At 26.9% G+C, this 13,545-nt stretch overlaps 2 protein-coding genes across 2 annotated transcripts; one reads left to right on the forward strand and one right to left on the reverse strand.

Moving 5' to 3' along the window:
* Positions 1–3,013: 3,013 nt before the first annotated feature.
* LOC132950758 (acetyl-coenzyme A transporter 1-like) lies at positions 3,014–11,218 on the reverse strand. Its single transcript, XM_061022307.1, has 10 exons — positions 10,879–11,218; positions 10,479–10,757; positions 10,290–10,416; positions 7,542–7,701; positions 7,322–7,476; positions 5,505–5,695; positions 3,980–4,164; positions 3,790–3,910; positions 3,495–3,710; positions 3,014–3,270 (listed from the first exon to the last, which is right to left on the reverse strand). Exons 2-10 carry the CDS (start codon positions 10,710–10,712, stop codon positions 3,091–3,093), a joined length of 1,569 nt encoding a protein of 522 aa, XP_060878290.1. The 5' UTR covers positions 10,713–10,757; positions 10,879–11,218; the 3' UTR covers positions 3,014–3,090.
* A 135-nt stretch (positions 11,219–11,353) lies between these two features.
* On the forward strand, positions 11,354–13,131 carry LOC132950759 (nischarin-like). The gene has a single exon (XM_061022308.1). It carries the CDS (start codon positions 11,635–11,637, stop codon positions 12,994–12,996), a length of 1,362 nt encoding a protein of 453 aa, XP_060878291.1. The 5' UTR covers positions 11,354–11,634; the 3' UTR covers positions 12,997–13,131.
* Positions 13,132–13,545: the final 414 nt, after the last annotated feature.

Here is a 13,545-nt window from a genome sequence, read left to right on the forward strand (position 1 = left end):
TCACCATGGCCACACTCACACTGCTCACATTTAAAATTATTTTTATAATATTATATTATTTATATTTATTTTAGTCTGTAATTTTATTTCTGGTTATTTTTGGTTGCGACGCACACAGGAATTTTTCTTTGGGCAAGTCACGGTGTCTGGAGAGAAGTGCCACCATCCCCACCCGGGCATGGCAGATACCTACGGGTGCCCACAAAAAAATCTGCCAAAACCAAAACACACGTGTTTAAACTTACAGTACATTCCCTCACGGTAAAAACCACCCAATGGCCTTAGTTTTCGTGGGATAATTAATAAAAAAAAAAATACCTAATTATTATTGTTATTTTACATTTGTTAATAAAGTATCGCTAACTTAACCTAACCGATTCATGTTTTTTCTACATTATATAAATACGCATCTATGAATAAATATTTTCTAGAAATACAAAAAATTATAAGAACAAAAAAATTTATTGGATCATTCCTCAAACGTTAGTGGTTAGTACCTATGAATATATAATTCTGGTCAATAGGTACAGACAGCAATAGGTATAGGTCCAACTGCTTTAGGCATAGTCGGAAATCCGTTAAAATTTCAGGGGAGGTGGGCTGACATTTTTAACATAAATGTGACTATATGTGAGCCGCAGTAGCATATCTAGGATTTTTTCAAGGGGGGATATAAAGATTTTAATATACATAATATTCAGTAGGTAATACACATTTTATATTCATATTATTATATTATACGTCATGTTGTGTTGTGTACAAAATTTGGTATTCGGGGGGTACGCCACTGGTGAGCGCAGGGGAACTTAGATCCTATCCAACTAAAAATCTATATGTTATTGTTTATTTGTGGTGGGGGGGGGTGGGGCTATGAACCCCCTCTAGATTTCCATCCATGGTTTTAGGTATAATATAATATTATTATGTATGTATATAGTTACCTACTTATCTTCTTCTTCTTTTAGCTTCGGTCTTAAAGACTACCACTAAATACAAATCTTGCCATCTATTGATATCCTCTGCATCTTCCCTCCAACTGATTTTCATACCTATCATTTTAATGTTCTTCATCACACAGTATTCCCAGCCTATCATGGTTTAAGGAGTAATATTTAGGCAATTCACATGACATGAACATTTGTGCTATGTGCTCAAAATAAATACAAATGTTAGAATGGATTTATTTTTGAAAAAAACTTATTTTTAGCGTTCTTTAAAATTGAAAATCGACTTCCTAAAAAGCCAAGATTTTTTGTCAACGTCAGTGATGTTGCTACGCATCTGTAGGCCTGGTTAGGAAATAATTTGAGAGGCCCCCCAGTCAACGATAAATCATAAAAACTGTATCCGTAACACAACTGATGAACGATACCTAACAAATATTATAAATATTATATTGTTCTATGATATTACGGTATAGTGGCGGACTTGTCCGGAGAAGTTATGACGTTACGAGCTAACACCTTACAAATACGTCTTACCTACCGCGGACTAAGATAATAAAAGAATGGATAGGCCATGACATCTTATCACACGTGCATGAACGTTACAATTAGGAGTCTCATAATAAAATAACGATAAAACCCCTTGCTATTTTTTTTTTATAGAGTGAGAAGCATCATTTAAAAGCAATCTGTCTCTCATTCACTATCCGCATTCCGGCACGCCAACCCCTCGTACATTAATATAGGAATGGCTTATCCGTTCTTTTATTATCTATGCCTACGACCACAGAATAGATAAACACGACCTACATAATACATAAAATGTATTACATTTTAAACAAGCTAGATATAATTTAGGTATGATTAAAATTGTATTTTCAAAGCTGAAAATTATAAAATAGTTATCTTCAAAGCACTTTGTCCCAAGAAAAAGTCACTTATTTAGCTATATCTATTGAAAAAGAAATAATTACTGACCAACTAATATATAACGATATTATTGATACATTTACTGATTTAAAAAGTAGGAAGGTTAAAATAAAGGTTAATAAATGTATAATACATTTTTATATTGTACTAGGTACCTATTATATTTATTGACTTGTTAATTTATCAATATTATAATACGTGTTGTGTTGTTAATTTATTGAGTTATTCATATTGTTGTAGGTTTTAAGTATATTCGTGTCCTTTTAATATAATTTATGCAACTGACAATAATGAGTGATAACATTTTAGGCCCCGCAATTTACTCTGCCCGAGCTCCACAAATGGTCATGTTAAAATATTATAATACTATTTTACTATTTTGTATGGAATACCAGCATAGTTATAACTCCTCCAAAAATTGTTAGATAATAACAACATTTTTATTAATAAATTATTTTCCAATAAAATTAGCAAAAAATTAAGGCATTTATTTTTTTCTCTAGTTTTTGTAATGTTAGAATACTTACTTCTCACCTATTACTTTATTGTCTTTATTACTTATTTCACCTTTGTTCATAAAGTATTTATTACACATGTACTTTTTCCTAATGACTGTACATTTATGTTAATGTTAGCAACTTGCAATTATTTACTATGGTATATATTTAATACAACATTGCAGTAATATTTTTGTAAACCACGGATTAATGTATGTAGTAAACATAAAAATTTATTTATTATTCAATTAGTACTACTGACAAGACCATATATTATTACTATATTAGCCATACCTGACCTTAAGAAAATGGGATAGCTAAAAACAAAGTAGATTATAATGAAGCAAATTAATTGTATTAATCATATAACTTATTAGCACAGCTATAGATTGTAGATACTATCTTTAATCGTGTGTATAAGAAATTTCTATACATTATACTATAATAAACCAGAACGGCCAACAAAAAAAAGCCAAGGCTGAGGCACTGAATCACTCTGTATATAATTATAACATACACAAGATGTATCAGGAAGATATGCAACTTTACATATGAATGTTTCATATCAATTTAATGGTGATACAGGTATATTTGTAATTATATTATATTATAATGAATGAATAATATTATTTCTCTAACAGATAAGACATTAACACAATATTTATTCTGGTTTTCTTTTATAATAAATAAATAATAACAATCAACAATATATTTTTTATTTATAATTTTGAATGTTTTTTAGCATCAACATGCCAATGTTTCAGGTCTTTAGATTGCAGGTTACGTATAATTTTTGAAAAATATTGATACCACACGATTCCAAAAATTGTACAAAGGAATGTTTCTAAATAAAATCCATCAATTGTAATTTCACACTTTCCATCTGATGTTTGACAAGCCTGGAACATAAACATACATTAAATATTTAAAAAAAATAATTAAATTTGAAAAAATTATTTACTTATAATATATTCAACATTAATATGTTACAATACAACGCCAACAATAAATATGTGGTATAAAATATGATTTTAATATAATTTATTTGATATTATTTTATTTTTATTATTAAATATTGTTGTGTTAAGGTAACTTATACTTATAAAAATTATTATTTACTAACATTAATTTCTGTTTCAGTGGAACATGTGTTATTTTCATTGATTGAACATTGTTTGTATGTCAAAAAATCAGTCATCCATAATGCAGCAGTATTAGCCCAAGCGCCTCCTAAATTTGTTAATGTATTTAACAAAGTCATATTAGTGCCACCAAATAATGGATCACTTATACGGGCAAAAAATGCCATCACAGCCACAAACATTGAGTACATAGTCAACTATGTAAGAAAAAAAAAATAATATTATTATTCAAAGTATCTTAGAACAATTAAAACTGTCAGTAATATTATTCTATACCTGATGTAGTAAAAATGAACTCAATACTAATATATAATAGAACATTGAAACATTACCATCTTGATCAATAAAATATGGTGTAAAGTAAACAATGGCGACAATGACAATACCAATTAATAATCTAAATTATATAATTTTTTAACAAATTATTAAATAATATAATATATATGTTTATTTTATATACTTTTACCTGTACGGTATAGATTTTAAATATATATTCATTGGTTTGGGTCCGGCTGTGTACTTGGTTATCAATACTGGTATAATAATTTGGAGTGGAATTGATAACAGTCCAATTAAAGCAATATCGTCTTTAGGAATACCTTTATCAATGATTTTTAAACTAGAAACAACATCAATTGCACTAAATCCTATCTAAAATATAGTTATTAAAAAATATTAATAAATATTTCTTATAATATACAAAACTATAGGTGTATTATCTTTTTTATTATTACCAAAATGTATTTTCAATTAAACTTTAAATATTAAAACAAAATGCTCATTCATAAAAAAAAGGATTAAATATAATTCAAATATGACCATGGAAATACGTAAGGGATTTTTTTTTAAGTAATTAAATTTTTTTTTCGTTAGTTAATTTTCTATCAAAATAAGGATGTGTTAAAATTCACAAAATATTTAAATATACAAAATCATTTTAATTCGGTAAATTATGCAACACTAATTTTTGAATTTGAGTTGTAGCCTGTGTATATAGCATGTACTATGAAACAAATTTGTGTCAAAACAAATGTTGAATATGCAGCTTTCTAAGAAATATGCAAATGTATTAAGTTCAAAGCTCTGCTAATTACTATTAACCTAGATGTTTTACTTAGTATGATTTTATAAAAACATTTATCAACTTTGAATTTTCAACCAGTAATATAAAAAAAAAATGCTTATTTTTACCACAGAGGGGTTTAAACAGAAATTTGTATAAAATTGCAAAAAAGTACAGAAAACTTCAACTATGATCATACATTTTTTTAATATTTAACTTCATATCAGAATAATAGATGTGAAAAGTATTAATTGATCATATAGAATACTAATTATTTGACTTTGATATTGTATCAAAATATTGAAATTGTAGTATAGATTTAAGTATTTAAATTTAAGAATAAATGATTTTATTCTCATATTGCCTAAAACCCATGGATTATAATTAGAGCGGGGATTTATGTGTGTTAAAAACCAACCAAATATACGCTAAAAAATCTTAAATATGCATAAATATATACACTAAAATTTTGAAATATGCATGAAAAATAAAAATATATACATAAAAAAATGTATTTTTTGAACACTAAAATTGTAAATTAAGCCCTTATAATAGAAAAAATGGGTAAATATCGAAATATTTTTGCATATTTAGTTTATATGCACTAAAAAGTTTCATTTTTTAAATCGTTATGTCATGAAACAAATGTTGTGTTCACTTAGGATATCATACGATCAACCAGAATAAATATGTAAATGCATATAAATCCGCGCTTTAATTATAATCATAGGTAACATTTTAGGCAATATTTTATGCATGCACTATATGTAAATATTATTATAAAACCATATCTTAGATTAAATTGTTATTATTATGTGCAGAATATAATAAATACATATCATACTAGTTGTTGAATTAAAAATCAAAATCAAAATTAATAATATATTATTAATATTATAAAATTCATTTTCTAGCTTTTTAAATTTACCTTAGCAGTAAGTAATATTATTGATAAGGTTTTAACGCTTGGTAATTTCATAATATCTCCAAGAAGCTTATATGTTTGATATAAATTTAAATCATGACTATCATGTTCAGATGATTCGTTGTTTTCATGTTTAAATATAGCTACCAATGTTGTAGCAATCATAAATGTATAACCCCAGAAATATAAAAAACCTAAAAATAGAAATTCATAAATTAGTAAAAAAAATATAGTTATGTATCAGTTAGTAGTTATATCTAAATATAATAAAAAACATTTTAAAGAGAGTCGATGAAATCCACCTTGCTTGTTCTTACAAGGAAAAGTTTTTATTCTAATTTTTCAAATTAATTTGGTAACAGAACTTAGTTGCATTAAAGGAATTTAACCTGTCTATTTTCTCCTAAAATAGACCCATCTTATGCCAACTGTACCATCTCTCCTAGTCATCGAATAAAACTTTTGAAAACATATGAATTTGTCATGAAGTTTTCTTGATAACAACTTTGCCACTTTTTTAAAGGTTTTTATTGAACTTTGAATCTAGTCGGATTGTCTGTCTGTACGTTTGTCCGCACTATTTCTCAAATATGACTTAACATACAGAAATAATGAAGATATATTCTGAGCTCTAATAGTGCATGAAGAAGAGCTTTTTCTAAAATTTGATTGTTTTGAACGAAAATATCGGTTGCTAGCGCAGCGAGTTATGTGCGATGTGAACGATACTGCGGTGGCTGTATCATTTTAGGCTCCATATTATCATCGGTTTCCTTGTCCGAATGATGGTGTATGCGTTAGAATATCTTTACAGAAAGACTGTAGTACTGTACAATTCCAAGCTTAAGTGGTGGGGAAGCTTAATGGTTAGTTTCGAATAATCTAAACCAAAAAGATTCCTTTTATGCTTTTCATTTTAAGTTTGAGAATTAAGCTTTGTTACTAGTGTTAAATAAATTATAATTTTAAAAAAAACTAAAAAAGGTTTTTATTTAACTTATTAGTAAAAAGTATAAAATAAATTCTAACTAATGGCATAGTGAGTATGATAGTACTTTCACTGTTGAAGTGTGAAACCTGGCGGGCTTTACTAGATTAATCAACATAGACCTTTCTAATAATACAATTATTATTGCCCAATTAATCTTCATTTCTACATTCATGTTGACACCTGTTCACACTTCGGTGTATGAAGTTCATATGCACTTGTATTCTTATATATTAGTATCTGGCTGAATATATTCACATCTTTAATTTTGATTTGCTCAGCTTTGCACCAGGTTTTTATTTGAGCACACTTCAATAGTGAGTTAGAATTTTAAATTTTGAATATTAAGAGTTTTAAAATGTTAATAATATATTATATTGAAGTTGAAAAATTAACTTAAGAAGTAAGAAAGTTGTTTTCAAGTAAATTCTAATATGTTTTCAGATATTTTATCAGATAAATATTTTGTTCATATGATTGGCAAAAATTGATAATTTTGACCAAAAAAAAAACAAAATAATTAAAATTGGTGTAATGCGTTATTGACATGTGCATGCACTTGCCGGAGTGCTCAGCTATTTATTTTATACATGACCTGCATGCATACACATATAAAATAGACTCCTTACAGTCGGGATCAAATCTCCTTTAGTTTGTTCCCCATAAATAATTGTTTACATACATTAGTTTTAATATTTGAGTTGGTTTGTTTGTTGCATAGATTCAAATGTTAAAAAAAGAGGGGAAAAAAAAAACAACTGGACTTCATCTGATAGTAAACGAACATAAATAATATGAACTAAACTACCTATGTAATATATTTGAAGATTACCTTGTAATGTGATTAAACCCTCGGTACTTTCAGTAAATCGTATCCATTTATTACAAAAAGTAGGTGATTCTAATGTTATGAACACAACATAGCCAAGAAAAGCACCTATTGTCTGACCTACACTATTACATGTTGAGGCATATCCAACATTTTCTCTGTAATTATTGTTTAAAATTATAAATTAAAAAAATTAAATCCATGCCAACATGTAAGTACCAACTTTCTTAACATTGTTAATGCCCAACCATCAACAGCAATATCTTGTGTAGCTGCTAAGAAATTCAAACAAAAAAACATTAATGTCAAAAATGTAGTGTTTGGATCTTCTGTAAACACTAGCCAATCATTGATGTTCATTGCCAAAAATAACAGAAAAAAACCTGAAACATTAAGTCAATTAAATATATATAGTGTACAAAGTACTATTAAAAATATTAAAATCATATATTTATATTTTTGACGAATACATTTATTGTATGTACATCAATAATATATTAGATAAATAAAAAAAAAAAATAAATAATATAAACTAAGCATAATTCTTATTATTTTACACCGGTAGTAATTATCTTTATTTATTATTTAAGTTTTTAATCAAATATAGATTTGTCTAGTTTCATATTAGATGAAGATATGCAGTAAAGAATCAAACTATCATAATATGTTATACATATATTATATAATGATCTAGCCTAACTGAACATTAAAATAGAAAAGAAGATAGCTATACATTTTTTCTGGATGAATATTCTAAAATTAATTGAGGACATGGCACCCGCACGTGTTGCCTACTTATAACATAGAAAGTTTTACGCTCAATAGATCACATTTAGCTCTGTTAGTTTAAAAAATAGAGTGAATTGCTTAAGAAATTTCCTAGATAATAATCTAACCTTTAAATTTTATGAAAGGTCAATTCCTTCTAATTTTTAAACTAACAGAGCTATACATAGTCTGCTGTTTTTTTTCCAATGATAAGAAGCAAGTCCGGATTAAAGGGGGGGGGGCACGGTCACGGGGCCCATATTTATCCCCAAAATATATTTTTTAACGCGTCCAATACAGTTACGTGTAAGTGGATGTCGCTCTACTGTCCAGTAGATTATAAGAAGGTCTCTGTATAATGGAATGTATTAAATTTGAATTCAATGATATCATGATTTCAACATAAAGTACCTTATCTTTTAGCAAATTGGATCAAGATGGTACTTTAGAGAGGTCATTTTTTGATTTTCTCAATAATTATTTAATGCCACAGAAAAAACTACTGACAAATTACGAAAACCTGCTTAATTGTTATCATCTTTAACTTAAAGTCTATAATTATTGAATAATAAAAATTTAAGAAATCCACTGATAAACCGTCTCCGCTCAGAATCGTTTTTCTTATACAATGATATTATATCATTGAATTCAAGTTTAATACAATCCATTATACATTGTCCCACTTGTAACCTACTGTACAGCAGAGCAACATCCACTTACCAGCTTTTTTTATTCGTTTCTATGGTGATAAACAAAACGTTGGAAATTAAAATCCCATTTTTAGCGGTATTTTTTAATTTGTCAGTGGTTTTTCCCGTGGCATTAAAATGACCTCTTTAAAGTACCATCTTGATCCAATTTGCTAAAAGATAAGATGCTATATGTTGAAATCAAAGCACTCCTTCTGGTAGAAATTTTGTATACAGAATATAAAAAAAAAATAAGTAAATAACACCATCGAAATACCACTAGATCCCTCAGTCCGCTCAGAATCTAAAAATTATGTAAGTATGTAGATAAATTATTAATAATTATAAAATAATATTATGTTCTCAATTTTATATCACAAAAAATTACTATAAATAATGAACTATGTTTTCCAACAATTTTGTTTGTATGTGGTTTTTTTGAGCATTTTAGATTTCTGATTTAATTATTTAAGTATTTAAAAAGGTAGTTATAAGAAATAAATATTTAGCCCTTGTAAATTAGGTATTTCAGTTAAAGTACCTATTAATGCATATTTTACTAAAATTTAGAGGACCATAGTTAATAACCTAGTGAACCAAAATTGATCATTTTACTGTCAAAATGTTCAAAAAAAAAGCTTTACCAGAAAACATCAAAAAATATGGTGGTTACCATTTGAAAAAATAAAGTCGATTTTAATATTGGTACAACTGCGTGTTTAAAAATTTTGAAAATGTTACAAAAAAATTGCCTTTTAAAAAATAGAGAAACACGTCTTTTTTTGTTTTAACGAAATTCTATATCATCGATCCATAATAAATTGTTAAAAAAAAGCCGCTTACAATGCCATGAGATATATCCTGTATATTTTTTGTATAGTAAAAAATTATAGTCGTTAATATTTAATGATACAATTTTGAAGTTTAAGTTGAAAGGGGGCCTACTAAGTGTATGGTGTACCAGGACTCAATTGATCCTTAATCCGGGCTTGATGAGAAGTAATTTTGTATGCTATACAGTCTACACATTACATAGTATATGTACCTATTTATGAAATAAATTTATTTAAAAAAATGCTTTTTATTTTGATGACTATGTTCATTATTAGTTTTGTTATGTATTTACACAGGAAAAGGAAGTTGACCTATCTATCCATCCCATTAAACCAACACTGATGAAAGATTTTTTTTTTCAAATTAAAATTACATAATTATCACTTTTCTTCAGAATATAAATTATAATATATTTATATTAGAAATATCTAATAAAAGTTTATTTCTCGTTAAATATGATAATATTTTTTAAAAAATTATAAGACTAAATAAGACAAAAAAAAGTGGGTTCATTAAACATTGGTTTTAAATTTTTGAAAAATTGCTCTTTGCTTTGAAAAGGTTTCTGACCCCGGCCCTATATTGAATGTACTTTGTATTACATATCTTATTGGAAAAACCCTTAGTTTATAAAGTTATGATTAATAAAATTATAATTTTTTAATTTTTTATTTACTGACCAATTAAGTATTGTACAGGAACAAGCCAGGTTTTTCTTCTACCAAACTTTGGCCAAAATATAGAATCAATAATTGGTGCCCATAATAGTTTTAAACTAAATGGCCATGTAGAAAAGCTAAATTGGGCCTAAAATTGTAATACAATTAATAAAAACTACAAATAAAATATTATATTATAAATGATTCAACCTGTTCTTTGTATGTTATATGTTTCTTCTGCATTATTATTGGTATAGCTGCTGAAAGTCCGAGTGGTACCCCTTGTAATGTGTACAAAAATAACAAAATTGCTATGTTTAGCCTATCACCAATTGTACAAGGTACAGCTTTAGATACTTGCAAACCATGTTTCTTTTGCTTTAGACTAAAATTGTCTAGCTTATCTTCGAAGACCATAGCTTTTCTTGGTTTGACTTTACTCATTGTTTTTGGCTAATGTTACTGATGAACAATGTTTTTAATTGTAAACTATAACAGAAATGTAAAATTAATTCACTACAATACAATTTTGAATACTAATGAAATCAATAATAAATTGATTAGTGATGAGTTGTACACCTAATGCTATTTGTATATAAGTAATACTGACTCAAGTAGGTAGGTTTAGCCGTGTAGGTACATAGATAATGTCATCTAAATAAGTTTTATTATGAATGACATTAATCTAAACTTTATTTTGCACATTGTTTTTATTTTACATTTACACAATTACAGTACTACACTAACTGATAATTAGCACTGGCCACTTCGTAGTTGTCACTCGCCAGTAATGAATACTGAATACTTGTCAGTTAATAACTATTTTTTTTTATAATAATAAAAAATTAAAATCCACGTATAAGAAAATATATATACCGGTTAACGCATGCGCAAAGTGTACATAAATATAACACATATAATATAGATAATACATTTATCATAGACCAAGGCGTCTACACGTCAGGATAACACTGTATTCTGTGACGTCTATGGTCTATCTATATATTATTCTCATAGATAATATTCTTATATCATTTATATTTCGATGTTTATTATTATCTGTGGTCAAAAATTAAAATCTGTTATCATTTTTACCAAAGAATGAAGATAAACAATCTTGCATTTCTCAAAGTTTATTTTTCTGATATTATATTAGTCTATTTTCTGTTGATGTTCAATGTTGTTTATTTGTATTCGTACTTTGTGGTGCTTTGTACACATTTTTCTGTCTTTGTGATTAACTGTTAACATTATAATGATTCAGTTTCAATAATTTGCTGTGTCTCACTTAGGAATTTACATGTTTTTCTAAATAAATAATTAATAATAATTGTATACATCTTGAAGATTAAACAGAGTATACAAAATGTCTTGTTATGTACAATATTGTCATGAATGTAACATTGCTATTTGTAAGGCCAAAACAGATACTGATGGGGTAACATATTATCATATCAAAGTAAATGTTGGCGATGTTACTTGGAGTGTACAAAAACGATACAATGAATTTTTGGAACTGCACAAAAAATTAGTGAACGAACATACTGTGACCAAAGACATACTGCCAGGAAAAAAAATAATTGGGAACAAGGAACCAAATTTCATTGAAAGACGTCGGGTTGGCTTGGAAATATATCTACAAACTGTTTTGTCATTTTTACAAAAGTCAATGCCTGAAGAATTATTAGAGTTTTTAGAATTCCACAAGTATGATGTAATATTAATTGTCAAGAAACTAGCTGTAGAATTTTTTAAAAATGGAGATGATTACCTTTTGAACGATAATGGTTTTAATTTTAATGTATTACTATTATATGCAATTAGTGAAAGATTAAAATTACCTTGTCCGGATAGTGAAAATAACGAGTATAATTTCAGCCATGTATTAGATTTTTGTTCAAAGTTTAAATATTTAGCAATTAAAGGAGGAAATCATTATGTTGGTACAAGTAATATAATTTACAATAAATTAAGTTTTGAGCTATCATCTTTTAAGAATGTGAAAAAATTTGAATGTTATAATATTGCCTATAATATGATATACAATTTGATGACATTACGGGATACAGTACGTATAATTACAGTATACAATTCAAAGCTTAAAACTCCTGAAGATATTTTACTAAGTGATAATGTTCATAAAGAATGGTCCTCTGACATGGATTCTAGTATGATTTGGAATAAAGTAAAAGTAGTTGATTTCAGTTGGAATGAAATACTAACATTAAAAAGTCTCACAGTTTTAACTCCAAACGTTAAAACAATAAATTTAAATGGAAATTTATTGAATACTATTGAAGATTTGTCACCTCTTAGTTATCTCAGTCACTTATCACTATCAAGTAATAATATTACTGAAGTACTCGACCTTCATACAAAACTTGGAAATGTTATATGTTTAAATCTGTCTTCAAATAAAATTTCTAATTTGGAAGCATTTTCAAAATTATTTTCACTAGAAATGTTGGACTTGGGCTCAAACTTAGTTGAAGATATAGATCAGTTAGAACACTTGAGTGGGTTACAAAATATGAATTATTTAGTTTTGTCTGGAAATCCTGTATCTACTGTAGTTGATTATAGAATTAAGGTACTAGGGATACTGAAAAAAAGAACTTCAGATTTTTGTTTAGACAATGAGCGACCCACTCAAAAAGAGCTAGATACTGTGGCAATAATGCATGCAATAAAGGTCGCCAAAGAAGGAAAAACATTATTTGATAGATGATTTAGATTACAGAAAATCTTATATCATTGTAATTAAACTACCTATATTATTTATTTTTATTTGTTATTTTATATTATAAATAATAATCACAAATCAAAATTTGATTTGTGTCTTGTGATAATAATAATATACCTATTACCTACTGAATTATATTTTCATTTTGTTAATCATTTTTATGTTTTTTATTATGTTAAAATCATTCACCTATTTAAAACTGTGTAAAGGTGTGAAGTATAAAATATTTTTATTATGACATTTTGTATCATGTAAAAAAAAAAATCAAATTAATATACATTATAAAATATTGTTATATTGTAATTTGTAACCATTTTTTTTTTATACTCATAAGTTTTAATCAAATGATTAGAAAACAGCATACTTATTTAGTCGGCTAACCCACAATTACAATTTAAGATCTAATAACGTGCTTGTATACAATATCACAATGACAAGATAAGTGGATTATTAATAATAATTTATTACTTTTTTCTCCAGTTCCTCACTTTTACTGTAGTATTATGACTGAAAATGTCTTATAAATTGAGTGTT

The sequence above is a fragment of the Metopolophium dirhodum genome, chromosome 8 (assembly GCF_019925205.1).
Source record: "Metopolophium dirhodum isolate CAU chromosome 8, ASM1992520v1, whole genome shotgun sequence".
NCBI classification, from domain to species: Eukaryota; Metazoa; Arthropoda; class Insecta; order Hemiptera; family Aphididae; genus Metopolophium; species Metopolophium dirhodum.